At 38.2% G+C, this 15,778-nt stretch overlaps 1 protein-coding gene across 8 annotated transcripts in view; it reads left to right on the top strand.

The window, feature by feature from the left end:
* PATJ (PATJ crumbs cell polarity complex component) overlaps positions 1–15,778 on the top strand; it is a 222,934-nt gene that overhangs the window by 185,548 nt on the left and 21,608 nt on the right. For all 8 annotated transcript variants that reach the window (XM_043520335.1, XM_038412962.2, XM_038412966.2 and 5 more), the window contains 3 exons: positions 8,338–8,421; positions 12,548–12,741; positions 14,602–14,749. In XM_043520335.1, coding sequence (XP_043376270.1) covers positions 8,338–8,421; positions 12,548–12,741; positions 14,602–14,749 — 426 coding nt within the window. The remainder of the gene's footprint in view (positions 1–8,337; positions 8,422–12,547; positions 12,742–14,601; positions 14,750–15,778) is intronic.

Below are 15,778 nucleotides of genomic sequence, written 5' to 3'. Positions count from 1 at the left end.
AGTAATACATTTTTACATTATATTGCCTGTTTTATTACAGTAGTGTATTGGCTTTGCATTTTGGGTATCTGTTAATCCTTTGTGAATGTTAGTCATTGCAAAGCATCTGGGTTCTGGAAAGGATTCTGCATACAGCATGGTACGCTAAATATACTACTTACATAAGGTAGGCATTTGCTATTAATCAGCCTCTGGTTGCTCTTGCTGAACTTTTGTCTTCTGGGTTACATTTAGATCTGTGAATTTAGAAACAAATACTCCTATATAGCAAAGTTTATTTGGTGTAACTTCCTCTGCCTACAAGTAACCAGCAGCTGGATTTATTTTAAATTATGGAAAAATCCTTATATGGGGCCAAATTCTTCACTGACACCCTTCATGCAACCAGTTGACTTCTATTGTTATCCATGAACCAGCTTTTAAAAGTGTAATGACAGATTCATAAGGTCAGGCACAAAATCTGTTTTCTCTCCCTTTACTGTGATGATTGATGATAATGAAACAAATAATGATACTTTTCTTGCCTTGGGTGAGTGGATGTGTCTGTAATTCTGTAGTACTACTAATCATTGGAGGGTCCTGCCCTCTTGATCAACTTTAATAGCTATGTTTATTGGCTGCAATATACTTTACTGCATAGTGAATTTGTTTGAAATGTGTTATTCTGGGTTAGGCAAACAGTACAATCAGTTAATCAAATCAGAATATAACTATTTTCTCATAAGACTATGAATATTAAACAAAAGATTGCTCACATTATCATGTGTATAATTTACCATCCATAGTTCCCCTTTGGGAAATGTTCCAGTTCATATAGAATACTTCACATATTACATATTTTATATCAATAAAGTCTACTTGTGACTAAGTAACAAGAAGTTGTAAGACATAAAATACTGCCTTTAAGAGAGCCTCTGGGAATTAGTTTATTATAAAAACCTCTGAGTTAAAAAATTCTATAGTATTGTTCTTTAAATCTGAGACATAGTAAGTAATGTGTCAAACATTAATCATATATTTTTAGACATTTATTTTCCTGTTCTCATCCCATACAGTTGCATTTGTTGTGTACCTCTTTTCTCCCATTGTTTGTATGCAAGTAACTGCACTTCTTGGGAAGCAAGGAGTTAACTCTTACCATAAGTTACCAATCTTATCAGCAGGAGCCTACTTACTTCCAGGTTTTGTCTTCTGATAGTGGCAGCATGGATCACCTCTCTCAGCCCTTCAGCTCTGCCACCTCCTCTCTCTCCTCTTCACTAGGGGAGAGAGAACTAAAATATAGAAAGTGGTAATGGAAAAAGGATTCAGAAACAAAGAAGCCAAATATGTTTTTTATCTCTGTGATGATGCCCTTACAATGCCAAAGTGGTAGCTAGATCTTATGGAGGTTGTGCTGGTGGTCCATCTAGATATCTGGCTCAGAGACTAGAACAATACATTGGAGACAGGGCAAATCACAATTAACTGATATCCCTTTTATGGGGATGAAGCTTTTCAGGGACTATCTGGACAAGGTAACCAAGGACCATTTGGTGTCTGCAAAAGAAGCCTCTTCATCAGAAGTTCAGGCCTCCTCCCTTGTCTAGGCCAAGGTTCTGGAAGGGGAGGATTTCTTCTCTCCACTTCTTTCTCTTCCTTAGTATTCTTCACTTTCTCTTTTGTTCTTGGCCAGCTTGGTCTCTCTTTTCTGCTTCAGTTCTTGCAGGCAGGGCTCATTCCCTTGCATCTCCCCACTACTTCCCCAAAGCTCCATCCTTCAGCTTGAGCAAGCAAGCTGACTGAAATGAGGTGTTCCTCCCTTTCAGCCCTCCTCCAGAACCCCAATATCTCATAGTGGAGGTCCTCTGAGCCAATTGAGCCTGGTATTTTACTTCCAGTATTTCCTGGACCTGACACAGATTGAGGCTTCTGCAGAATCCTGGAGCTGTGCTTCTTCAGGTAGTGGTTCCATAAGCTGTAGTTCTCTGTGGAGACATTGCCCCATAATCCCTTCTTATCTCCCGACCTGCCAGGTGACTTCTTTTGAATCTTTTGAAAGAGGATGAGTGTCATTTATTAGTAGGGTGCATTTTAGTTTCATGATCCTTGCATTTGTTTTTTTCCCTTCCCCATTGCCTCCAAATGTTTGCAAAGGTCTTGATTGGTCTTGCTGCCAACTTGCATTGGGAAGAGGCTCCTGGTCACAATGCCATTGCCTGTCCTGAGCAGGAGGAAAGAAATATTGCAAAGGGATTAACTCAGTTGCCATTAGCTCTCAACAAATGATTGTTGGAGTCTCAACCCACAAACGTAGAGTTTCAGGTCTACCACTGATGGGATAAGCCTAACTGTAGATGACTTGTGTCAGAACAGCTGGTGACATTGCCCCACAATTGTCTGTGATTCTCGAGCCTGTGGGCTCACCAGATCAGAGCTTTTCCTGTTTAGGAAGCTGATTTCACACATCTTTCCACAGTCACACAGTTTCTCTGACAGATCAGCTAGGACGACCTGTGGGTAACTATGTTCATTCCCTGATGCCTGTGCTATTTTTGGTTTTTAGACCTCCAGGCCCAGATATATGGGGATCTCTGACCAATTGTTCTCCCATCACTAACCATATGAACCAACATATTCACCTTCTGGTTTTCTTTCCTAAATCTCATTCTTCCTTGGGTGAAGCAAAGCTTCACACACTTGATGTAATGAGAGCATGGTCATTCTATCCAGACAGAACAAGATCCTTCAAGAATACATACACGCTATTTATGACCTTTGCTGCCAGAGTCTAGAGGCAACCTATATCACATAGAAGTTATGCAAGCGGGTCTTTGACTACGCAAGAATATGCTATGAATTATCCAGGAAAGATCCCCCCAAGCCATATTAGAGCTCAGTGCATTAGAGCTCAGGCAGCCTCCTGTCTGGGGAGTATTCCCATACCCGAGATATGTAGAGTAGCTATTTGGAGCTTGAGCCACACATTTACCACTCACTATTCCTTCATATAGGTTTCCAGATCAGATGCCAGTTTTGGGAGGGCTGTCCTGCAGTCACTATTCAAGTAGGACTTCCTCTTACCCATGTTCAAGTAATTAGACAACTGCTTGTTAGTCATCAAGAGTGGAATCTGTGCAGCCAAACACTGAAAGAAGATGGAAAGGTAACTTACCTACAATAACTGTGGTTCTTCGAGGACAGAATCCATAACCCTTCCCCCACCACTATGGAGTCCTATTCCTATGAGATTCTGCACTGAAGAAAGAACTGAGGGGTGGTTGGGCCCATTGACTCTGGTGACGCTATCTGCCAAAAAGAAACTGATCTTTTGTACATGCGGACTAAGAGTCGAATCTATCTTGAAGAACCACAATTACTATAAAGTAAGTAACCATTCTCTTGCTGTAATTTCCCTTGGCTTCAAGATATTCCTATTACCTTTTACTCTTGGTTCCATAAATATGGATTTTTAAAATGGCAGAAGTCTAAAAATTTCCTGTTTAACATGGAGCACTGCTGTTTGCCTATCCTGGCATGTACACTGGATCCTTCTATCACACATGAAAGCTATTAAATAATATTTCACTTCCTGATTTGTATAGTGTTCTGAGATTAATGGAGCATGCATTTTCAAAATACATAATGATTAAAACATCTAGTGGCACTTTTTACCCCCCCCCCCCCAAGCAGTGTGTATTTTGTAGCAAATAAATATCTTACTTTAAAGAACCTTTTACCTGATATATTTTTGAGCTTCTTTTTATTAAAAAAAAAATAACACTTCAATTTTTTGAAAGGGGGTAAGTGCTGAACACTCATAATGCCAACGGGAGCTGCAGATGCTTACTAGCTCTGAAAATCAGCTCTAAATATATAGTATTTTTGTTGTTTGCAATGTTGTTTTAGCTGTGTTGGTTCCAGGATATGAGAGGGATGAGGTAATACCTTTTATTGGACTAACTTCTGTTGGTGAAAGAGACAAGCGTTTGAGCTACCCAGAGCTCCTCTTCAGTATTTTTGTTCACACATAGGGTGACAAGCTTCCTTTACAGTGTGGTTCTAGTAAAATGCAGAAGAAAATAGTTTTGAAGAAAATAGGGCAGACTAAAAATATATGTGTTATAGTCACATATGTTCCTTTATAAATATAAAAGATCACAATCAGAAAATAAATGCATTGCTGCAGTATATTGCCTTCAGATGACTGGCCTCAGAAGTTTAAAGCTCTGACAAAGAGCAAGTTGACATTCTCCTTTGGTAGATGTGGTTTTTGTTTTGGTATCCATAGATCATGGCTTCTGTTCCTGGGACCACAAGATGTGTAGTATAGTTGATAACCATGATATCTTTCATAGTAGCAGCCGTGTTAGTCTGTATTCGCAAAAAGAAAAGGAGTACTTGTGGCACCTTAGAGATTTCCTCCTTCCCCCCCCCCCGCTGCTGGTGATGGCTTATCTTAAGTGATCACTCTCCTTACAGTGTGTATGATAAAACCCATTGTTTCATGTTCTCTGTGTGTGTATATAAATCTCCCCTCTGTTTTTTCCACCAAATGCATCCGATGAAGTGAGCTGTAGCTCACGAAAGCTTATGCTCTAATAAATTTGTTAGTCTCTAAGGTGCCACAAGTACTCCTTTTCTTTTTTCATGATATCTTTGTACTTTGAGAGAATCATTACAGATTGCCATTCAGTTGTTAGATGGCTAGAATAGGATAGTGCACAAGACCAAGACAGAACATAAGACACCTATATAGCATGCATATAATATGTAAACAGCTTTTTAAATATTAACTATAATAGTGAGAATTCCTAACTGTAACTTAAATGTGTTTTGATAATTTTACATGTATGGTCAAAACAGTATAATATAATACCCTATGCAAATAAGGCCTGATCCTAAGTCCATTGAAGGCAATGGAAGACTACCATAGAGTTCAATATACTTTGGACCAAGCCCAGAAACAATAGGAGGAAGGATTACTGTTTTGTTTAGAACTGTAAGTTAAGTAAGACCTGTCTCTTACTTTCTTTCTTAGTGCTGTTTTAAAATCTTGACTGTTCAAACAGAATCCATTGATTCAAGTTGTTTTCATCTACTTGACAAGTCTGATTAAAATCATCTGGCTAAGACTATGTAAGAAAAATAAGACTTTGGCAGGTCAAATGCATTTTTTTAAATCTAGAAATGTTCTTTATCAGAATAAGTGTAGCAATGACAACAGTGTTCTTTTTATTACAGTATAAATTGTGACTATATAGCCCACTTAAAGTTCTAATGTGCAGGGCCACCAGTTAGAAACCAATTGGGGACCCCACTGCTTTCTCAAATAATGAATGTACGTGATTCAGGCTAATAGTTTTTGACATTTCCTAAATCTAAGCTTTCAAGAAAGAGGGTGATATCAGTAGTGTTTTTAGATATCTGGAGATTTGTATGCAATAATATTGGGGAAGGTTGGTAACTCTGACTGGGCTAGCTGGTTTAGGAGGAGCTGTGAATGCTGCCCTTAGGTTGAACACACATACACATAAACTACACAAAAGGATTTGAATACAGGGTCTTATAATGGAAATTGTTAGGCAAACTAAGGTATAAGCAACACTACCATCGCCCTATAACAAGTATTATCAAAGTCAGAAAGTACTTCACACTAGAGGCACTGTGGAATAACCTCTGCCTCCCCCCCCCCCCCCCCACTGTTCCTTACACGTTCTTGTTAACTGCTGGAAATGGGCCACCTTGATTATCACTACAAAAGGTTCCCTGCTCCCTCCCCCTGTTCTCCTGCTGGTAATAACTCACCTTACCTGATCACTCTTGTTACAGTCTGTACGGTAACACCCATTGTTTCATGTTCTCTATGTATATAAAATCTCCCCACTGTATTTTCCACTACATGCATCCGATGAAGTGAGCTGTAGCTCACGAAATCTTATGCTCATATAAATTTGTAAGTCTCTAAGGTGCCATAAGTCCTCCTTTTCTTTTTGCAGACACAGGCTAACACGGTTGCTACTCTGAAACCTGAGTATTCAAAGTTTCTAATGAAGTATTTATTTAAAATTGTGATAATGGAAATGTTTTATACATGTTTATCACCAATCCTTAAATCAGTTCTCCATATACAAAGTATGTTTATCCATGTGTTTGTACAATGCCTAGGGCACTGAGGCATAATCCTGATTAGGATTGTGAGTGCTCGTACTGTGCTATTGCATGATAAAAGGAAAAGTTGTATTCAGAACTCTGAGTTTCAACTCCCTGCCCAGACTGCATATCTTGTGCTGTGTATCTGCTGTAAATCTCCCTACTATTGCTCCTCTGTGTCTGAGTAGAGTTGCGTGGGAAACAGTTTTCCCATCCCTTGAGAATGCTGGTATTTTGAAAAAATTCTCTGTCCTAACTTGGGACAAAAAAAAATCAAAATCTTGAAAATGTTCATGAAATAAACATCTCAAAATAGCAACAGCAACGCCACCTTCAGATCAGGTCAGTCATTTGATTTTGACTTTTTAAAAATGATTAATTTGAACGTCTCAACTGACCTTCCCTGCAAATAGCTTTGGTTCATTTTCTGATTTTTTTTCTTTTTTTTTAAACAAGTTCCTCGAAAAATTCCCAGCCAGCTCTAAAAATGAACCTGTTGCTGTGTACTGCAGACGCACAAGACTCTGCTGACTTTTCCTCACATGACCAGCTTCAGATTAGAATGTTCGTTAGCATCATCCCAGGAGCTTCAGCAAGATGAAAAGCCTCCTTCCCATCTTTGCTCTGGATAAATGGTGTATATTTATCAGAGAACAGAGTTTGATAATGATTCTGTGCTTCAATAAGAGCAGAGTCATTGTAAATACAGGTCTACATCATTAAAACAAGCAGTAGTGGGACTAAAATGGAGGAAGCTTCTGGACGTTTTCTTTATCACAGGATTAGTTTTAAGGCATTTGATTTCCCACCCACCCACCCACATCCCGTTCAGGTTACACTACGTGCGTGTGCCAATAAAGTATCACACAAAGATACTTTTCTCTTGTCATGTAACCTTGCGATGAGTGATGTACATAGGCAGCATCTAAAAATGTTTTTAAAAACATGACAGGTTTCAGAGTAGCAGCCGTGTTAGTCTATATTCGCAAAAAGAAAAGGAGTACTTGTGGCACCTTAGAGACTAACAAATTTATTAGAGCATAAGCTTTCGTGAGCTACAGTCTCTAAGGTGCCACAAGTACTCCTTTTCTTTTTTTAAAAACGTGCACACACTTTATATGCTACCAACAGCAGCTGTTTCTTGCTGTTTCAGTCAGGAAGGGACTGCAAAGCAGGGTCTTCACTTTGTTACCTTACAGCCTGTTGTTACAAAGCCTGAAGAAAGACTGTTTGTTTACAGTATGTTGGGCTGATAAAGGGACTCAGAAACTATAACATTTTTGTAGGCCTCATCTACTCGAGTGATGGGTATCTGATACCCTCCTATCTGAGATTACTACACATGATTATCAGCTGCATTGTTGCAGCCGATGATTCTTTGTGTTTCAGTGTTTTGTATTTGGAGAGGACAAGGAAAGAAGAAAAGTTATATATACACACTATATAATGGCACATCTTTTTGATGATGAGGCCAGTTGTCAGAACTGCGGCTTAAGACATACTGTAGTGGGGTATTCGTCTGTTGGTTGGGGGTGAGGAGAAGCAATGCAAAAAGAAAGCACTAGCAAAATAAGAAAATGCTCTTTAATGCTTTTTCTTTGGGGACATCTACTGCTGGCAATAAGAGTGTATCACTGGAATCTTCCCTGAACTACATCTGCCACGGCCAATAGTTTCCAACCTCAGTAATAAACTAGTATTTACCATTGTTCATTTCTTCTGGATTTCATTTCTTGCAGATGTAACCAACTCTATTCACTACAAGGCATCAAGTTCCTGCCTAATGTTAAAGCATCTATGCCAAACCCTTAAAAATACTCATAACTCAGAAAAGTCTGGTTTTAAATTGTCATAAAAAAGTAAATGATATTAATGCACCAGTTCAGGTAGAGTTCATATGTGCTGACGCCAATGTATATAAATTATAGAAACCTAGTAAGAAGTACTACTCTGAAGTGGTGAGCAAAATATTTTTCTCCAAAATGTAGATGATAGCAGATGAATGGGTGTAATAATTTACTTATCCTCACATATTAAAAATCTGTAGCATAGCCTTACTTGTCTTCATATCAACTAAATCATGGAATGCCATCTATTGAATATAGTGGTACTCAATTATCTGCTGCATGATGTGGATGAGTAACTATAATTTTAAGAAACTTTTGCAATGGATGAGAATTAATGGAGAGAATTTTGTTTCTACAGGATGCTATAGTTATACATGAAGTTTATGAAGAAGGGGCAGCAGCTAGAGATGGCAGACTCTGGGCTGGTGATGAGATTCTTGAGGTAAATTAATTATGAAGCCTATTTAAATAGCTTTGTATTTAATCCAAAATTGCTTTCTTCAGGGGACCACTCTAACCATTTAGTAGATTCTGATACTTGTAATGAAGACACCAGTTACACTATGTTCATGGAGCTTTTTTTTTTTCTTCCAATAAGAAAATCCCAGGAAATAATTTTTCACCAACTACTATGAACTACCAATTACAGATTGAGAATACATTACATTTTATCAGACAAGATAGTTTTGAATTACATCAATGTCATGTACCAATGTACAATAGTTAAGAATCATCTGTTTAATCTTTTATTTAGAAGCCTGCTTTATAGTGTAACCTCTTAGTACCTTTGTTATGCTTTTATGTTCTGCAATATATATGTAGAGCATGTCCTTGTAATTCTGGTCAGCATTAGTACAACATCTTCAACAGATTAATAATCATCAGTGTATATGTTTCATTAATAATCAACATAATTATAAATGTGTACCATTTTTATTACCCTTTTTATAAGCTTGATGTTTTCTCTGGACCCCAGAGCCTTTTAAAGCATTATACTGAGAAAAATGGAGAATTTATAGTTTATTTTTTAATGTATTGTCTAACTGCTCGTCTGTAACTATACATGGGCATAAAAGCTGAGCTTTGCAGGATACTGTGCAAATAAGTGGGTGACTGCAAAGTGATTCCAAACTATTCATGCAGGCTGACCTACTGAGCTTAGTCTGTGGTGTCAAACTCTTAGGCTTGTATTTTGCTTATATAGTTAGAGTAATTTGATTGACTAGTTGTTCTGTATGCACATGGTCACCAGAACAATTTTATTTGTAACTTAATGTAATAAAAAGACTGACACCATAATTGTTGGAAACAGTTGGTCAGTGTTAGAGAGGGTTAAGAAAGAGATGTTGTTGACTGCAAATTAGACTTGAGTCAGTCTCTGGTGGTTCTAGTGCAGCTGTTTTTAGTGTCTCACTGTCAGATCAGGACAAATTCCCAGCACACCCATTTTGCTGTAGTGCATGGGGTTAGAAAAATAGTGAGGGCACTTGGAGAGTTGTTTTTACAACTCTTGCACAGAATTTTTTTTATGTTAAGGTTATATTTATTTTCATTTTATAAACAACTGTGTCTTAACAACATGTGATTATTAACCATATGATAAAAATGGAGAAGGTTAATAAATTCTTCACTGACCATGCAGAAAGGTGCAAATGTGTGTATGTCATAATGTTTATATGAATTGTAACCTTTAAAGCTCCCCTAATGAGGCAAATGTACAACATGTGCAAACATATATGTGTAAAAAAAAAAATATAGGGATGTAAAGCATATACATAAAAGTAGGCATCCTATTTAGAATTAATGAACTTAGTGTATTTTATGATTAATATATGACTACAGTATGATTAGGAGTACAAAGAACTGACCTTTTCCCTGCATAGTAACTTATAAAAAAAAATATACACTATTGTATTTACGTGTTAGTATTACATTCTATAATTACTGTATTATACCTTCATACAATTACTGTTTCATCTTCCCTATTAAACCTTGAAATTTTTACACACTAGAATTTTTTAATACATGACAAGTAAATGAATGCACAGAGAGAGAATTTGAAGATGGTTTAAAGTAGGCTTGAAAGGATTAGATTTTTATCTGTAAATGTCAATTTCGCCATACACACACAAACCGAAGAAAGAATATTTCCATTGATGGTAATCAAAATTTACAGATAGGCAAAGTAACAAAAATGCTGCTTGAGAATTTATTAGTTTGATTTAAGGATATTTACTTTGTATAATTTGACATGTGATGTTGACAATTTGTGTATTACCATGTATAAAACTTTAACGCTTTGAATCTCAGTGTCTACTGTCATTAAATAATTTTCTTTCTCTTTCACTCCCCCCTCACCCCCACCACATTTTTCTGCATCTGTGAAAATTTTAAATGGATAAAAAATTGGGGGGGAGCATGCTTAAAACTCATAATTTTGTGCAACTGTGAAAATTTAAATTGATGTTTTTTTAAAAAGTTTAAAAATAAACATGGATATCCATTGAAATTATGCAAAAATAAAAATTGAATTTTGCAAAGCCTACTTTAAAGGATATTGATACAGATATTAGGTTTGGCTAGATCTGGAATCAAAATTTCAAGTTTCAGTACTTTTTGAATACTTCTAAATTTGCTCAGACCCACTGCACCATTCAAGCTCAATCTTGGGTCGAGAAGCTTAACTGAGAGCTTCTGTAGTGGTCTTGTATGCCATCTATTGGAACAAAGCAAAATAATCATCTAATAGCAACTTCTTTAAAGCTAAGATATTGTCACTTCCTAACTTTTTTGTAAGTTTACATTTGAAACTAGTGAATCTACTAATGAGAATTAGAGAAAATAATGCTCTCTTACCACAGATGAGAAAAGATCTAGTTTCCAGCCAGTACTTAATTTTTTCCTTATTTTTTCCTGTTCTTCAGTATTGTGATGTTGGGGGGGGAATCTAAGCATTCATACCAGCAAAGAAGCAACAGAAATGTACAATGTGCAGAGGAGAAAGATAACACTTTCACCTCTGATACTAGGAGTGGAAGTAGCTTTATGAATGTAAATGAATTGAGTTTGGGTATCTCTCCCCATTGTTCAGTAGACAAGAGTGAACACTACAAAGCCATCAGTTGACAGTTTTCTGGTCAGGAGAGGCCAGGACCGAGTTATCATAAAGAGTACATCTCATTTGAAGTTGAGGTGAGCCAGTACAAGGCTTCATAGGAAAGCTCACAGTTGAATGTATAAAGCTCAGAACTGTAAATTGGTGGCATAATTTTTTAGAAGCATCGGTCATCAGAAAATGGTGCTCAGCACCTCAGAAGATCAGGCCACTAAGTTGTAGTGCCTCGGCACTCAAGTTTGAAAACTTTGCCCTGAAGTTGTGGTAGGTGGTGGGGTTTTGTCTGTGGATATTTGCAAGTGTGAGTTTTCCCACAGTGGGCTATTCCAGTCACCTCCGCTCAAGATGAGAGGTGACAAACTAAAATGTCAATTTGATTTTCCATTGCTTTTCACTAGCTGGCTTCTTTATTCACCTCTATGAATAAAGGGGAGATATCTGCAAATACCAAATCACTGAATACCACATATCTTGCAGTCAGTTTTAGTCAATAGGAATTTTGCCTGCGTAAGGACTGAGGGATCAAGCCTCAAGTTAGAAGCTACTGAAAAAGTTTTAGATAACATTGGGTATTATTCTGCAGTAATTCTGTCACTTTACTCTTTGTGATGTTATTGCACCCATATTTTCCAAGAAAGGAAACAGGGTTGTCATAACTGAAATACACAAGGTCAATAATCAACCATGTCAAATTCGTAAACTATAGGGTAATGTAAGAATGGCTAATACACAGTAGCTGGATGGATGGTGTTGTGGTTAAGGCACGAGATTGGGACCCAGGCAATCATGGAATCATAGAATATCAAAGTTGGAAGGACTCAGGAGGTCATCTAGTCCAACCTCTGCTCAAAGCAGGACCAGTCCCCAATTTTTGCCCCACATCCCTAAATGGCCCCCTCAAGGATTGAATTCACAACCCTGGGTTTAGCAGGCCAATGTTCAAACCACTGAGCTATCCCTTCCCCCCCCCCCCCCCGCCCCTGAAACTGCAGAGTTTCCATTTTGGGATTGCATATTTGGAAGCTTTTGCGTAGCCATTCACAAAATCACAGAATATCAGGGTTGGAAGGGACCTCAGGAGGTTATCTAGTCCAACCCCTGCTCAAAACAGGACCAATCTCCAATTTTTGCCCCAGATCCCTAAATGGCCCCTTCAAGGATTGAACTCAGAACTCTGGGTTTAGCAGGCCAATGCTCAAACCACTGAGCTATTCCTCTGAGTTGGGTCCAGTTCCTGCCTCTGCCCCAAACTTCCTGTGTGACTTTGGGCAAGTCATTTATTTGCTCTGTGCCTCACTTTCACTCTCTGTAAAATGTAGTAAGAATACTTCCCTGCCACACAGAGCTGTTACAGGGATAAATACATTGTTTGTGAGGGGCTCAGATACTGTGGGGATGAAAAGCTCATTAATAACTGTAATTAGGAAAAATAACAGTTTGATGGTTATTCCAGGTTAATGGTGTTGATTTGAGGAATGCTAGTCATGAAGAAGCTATCATAGCCTTGAGACAGACACCTCAAAAGGTGCAACTGGTTGTTTATAGAGATGAAGCTCATTATAAAGATGAAGAGAATTTGGAGATTTTCTATGTGGATCTACAAAAGAAAATAGGCAGAGGACTAGGTCTAAGCATTGTTGGAAAACGGTAAGAACTTCAGTTTTTTACCACAACTGCGTTCCAAGTGAGAATTTATTTTGCCATGCAAACAGTTGTAGCCGTTGCATGGAATGTGAAATACAGAAAGAATGGCTCCAGCCACAAAAGTCGGGATCTGAACTTCTCCTTGGGGATTTTCAGATTTGAGGTTTTGATGTAGACTCCTCTAGAAAGAAGAGTGGCATATATGTCATGTAATAACACTATTCCCAAGGCTGTTGGTTGTTTCCCTTGGCATTTGGCATTTTGTAGCATAACATAATAGTACTAAGAATATCAGTCTGTGGTCTGGTCTAGTGACCAACATAGGATTGAGAGTTAAGCGCTCTTGTGTTTTTATTCCCAACTCTGATTGTGTCTGTGACAGTTGGCAAATCCTAGCCTACCTGAATTAGGTTTCCTAGCTTTAAAATATGGATAGTACTACTACCTACTGCCTGGACATGTTTTGAGGATTAGTTAGAGAGCTCTACAGTCATTAACTATAAAATACTAGTAAGAACACAATGCAGAGTCAGAAAGGGTACAGTCAATAATAGCTGCTTAAAAAGTAAACGTGGCTTTTTACTAATGTATTTTAAAGTATTTCTTTTAAAGTTGTTTATACTAAAGCAGTGATATATTAAATTTATCTTTAATTGCTAGAGAAAACGTATAGCACAAGCAAAGTCATTGATCAGTCTCTGAGTATAAAACTCACGGCAACTGCTGTTTCTTATTGCCAGAAAAAACCCAAACCCATCATGTAATTATCCCAACTGCTTGTGGTCGGTAAAGATTCTATGGCAGTTTTCACAAGAGTGGAGATGTTTAACCCTGGTGGTGTGAGCAGATTCTCATAGGGGTAATTTAATTCTGCTTCCTGCAACCTGATATGGTATTCTCCAGTCCTCCCCACAACTGCCTTCATGCTAGACTATTGTATAATATTGCTAGTAGTGCTCCTATGGTGGTTGCGTTTCCCTCCAGAGCTAGCTGAATTTCTGTGGTAGATTAAATTATCCCTGTGTATAGTTAGTATTATTATATACCATTTTGTTTGTGAAGCAAGTAGTAGGTTTCTTCAGGATAAAAGATAGTGTATACATTAAGTGGAAGTTAATATTCACCTCTCTTTGGCCCTTTACTTTCTCCACACCAAGCTGAAGTAGCTGAGCTAAGTACCAGGGGGTTCTTCAGGGACTGAGGAAGGAATTCTCCCTTGTTCTGTGGCTGGTGGATCGACTGGTCTTGTCCCCTTCGTGTTTTAACCCACTTCTACCATGCTCTTGCAAGCCTCACAGTTCAGGTACATGAGACATCCCACAGAACTGGGCTCTGTGCTGCCCAGGGTGCACAAATTCATGTGCAAGCTACAAAAATCTGTGTGCAGTGCTCTGTGCTCTTCTCTGTGCCTTGGGGCCCTTCAAGGCTGCAGAAAAGAGAGAGCATTTGGCCCTGTGTGAGGAAAAAGGAAATCTATAGTGAAGCCACTTCTTACCAAGCGTATCAAGAGAGAGTCTAACTCTATCCTTAGCAGATTGTGCCTTGGTTTCTGGGCAGTATTTTTATATTACAATAACATATGCTTTTCTTATCTGAACAGATTGTATGCACCAGAACTAATAGCACAAGGGGAAAGGGAAATAGTGCATGGTTTACTATTTTAATGAGTTTAAAATCTGTAGCTTATGATCACCTCAGAAGGTCAGGTGTAATCTAAAATTAGTTTTCTCAGCTCCCAAAACTAAAATTAGTTTTTCTTAGCTCCCAAGTTTCTTTTAATGTCTCATAAATGCAAATAATCTGAATTGCACTCACAGAGACTAGTGGATTGTGTAATTAACCATATGCTGCTTGTATTGTCAGAAATGGAAGTGGAGTGTTTGTCTCTGACATTGTTAAAGGAGGAGCTGCAGACCTGGATGGGAGATTAATACAAGGAGATCAGATCTTGTCTGTTAATGGGGAGGATATGAGACATGCCTCACAAGAGGTTGTTGCCACTATCCTCAAGGTGAGTACATAATACATTCTTAGATATGAAACTGCAGTTACTGACAGTGTACAAGGTAATTATCTTGGAGTGCTATTTACACATAGCCAGGACAACCTGAAACTGATTATCGAGACAGATAGGAATTTGATAGGGAAATTACATTGAGAGATTCATTTAGTTTTAGCTTTACATGTATATTTATGTAGTACATAGCGGCAAAATGAAGATACAGATATTACTTTAGACATTTATTTGAGAATGTAACCATTTATCTCAAGCAATGGGAAAATGTTATGAAAGCAGAGAGGCATAATATTGTGGAGCTGAATTGGAAGGAGATGCTTTTGGTTTTGCTTGCACTAACCTAGCAGCCATAGAATTGCAGTGTAAAAATTTTTCTAGGGGACAAATCCTGGCCAGAAATACATCCAGGCCATGGACAAGCCTGCTCAAGGAGACTCTGTCCCTTCCTTTGCTGCACATGCTCAATACTCTCCATGGGACTGTGGAAAAGGGCATTGTGGATGGGCCAAGGAGAGAATGCCTGTGTCCTAACAGGATAGGAGGGTACAGAAGACTGTGGATGCTATTTCTGGCCATAGGGAATATTATTATAGCCTGCTACCTCTGCCATCTACCTGAAATTATATTGGGAGGAGAGGACTCTGTCCTCCAGATCCCATGAAGGTTCCCTGTGCAAAGTTCTTTTATTCAAGCTTTGCATGAGGGCAAGGATTTGGCCCACTTAGGAATCAGCAAGCAAGGGTATGAGGATGTGTTGTTAAACTGACTCTGCTTATCTTAAATTCAGATTCATTCTGTTTTACAATATTTTTCCTGCTGATGTATTGTTTTCCGTTGGGCACGTGGGGTGGGGTTTGCTGCTGGTTTTGTTATGGACTGTGTGTGTAATTGGTGGCTGGGCATCTAGGACCTGAACCAAAGGTCATTAAGTCAATGGAAAGTCAATGATTTCAATAGGTTTTTCTATGAATCCCCTAGAATCTGGGATGGATGCCTTTTTATGTTGTTCAAATAAACAAATGA

Source organism: Dermochelys coriacea, chromosome 8, assembly GCF_009764565.3.
Source record: "Dermochelys coriacea isolate rDerCor1 chromosome 8, rDerCor1.pri.v4, whole genome shotgun sequence".
Lineage (NCBI taxonomy): Eukaryota > Metazoa > Chordata > Testudines > Dermochelyidae > Dermochelys > Dermochelys coriacea.
This window is presented reverse-complemented; position numbering and strand designations above follow the sequence as displayed.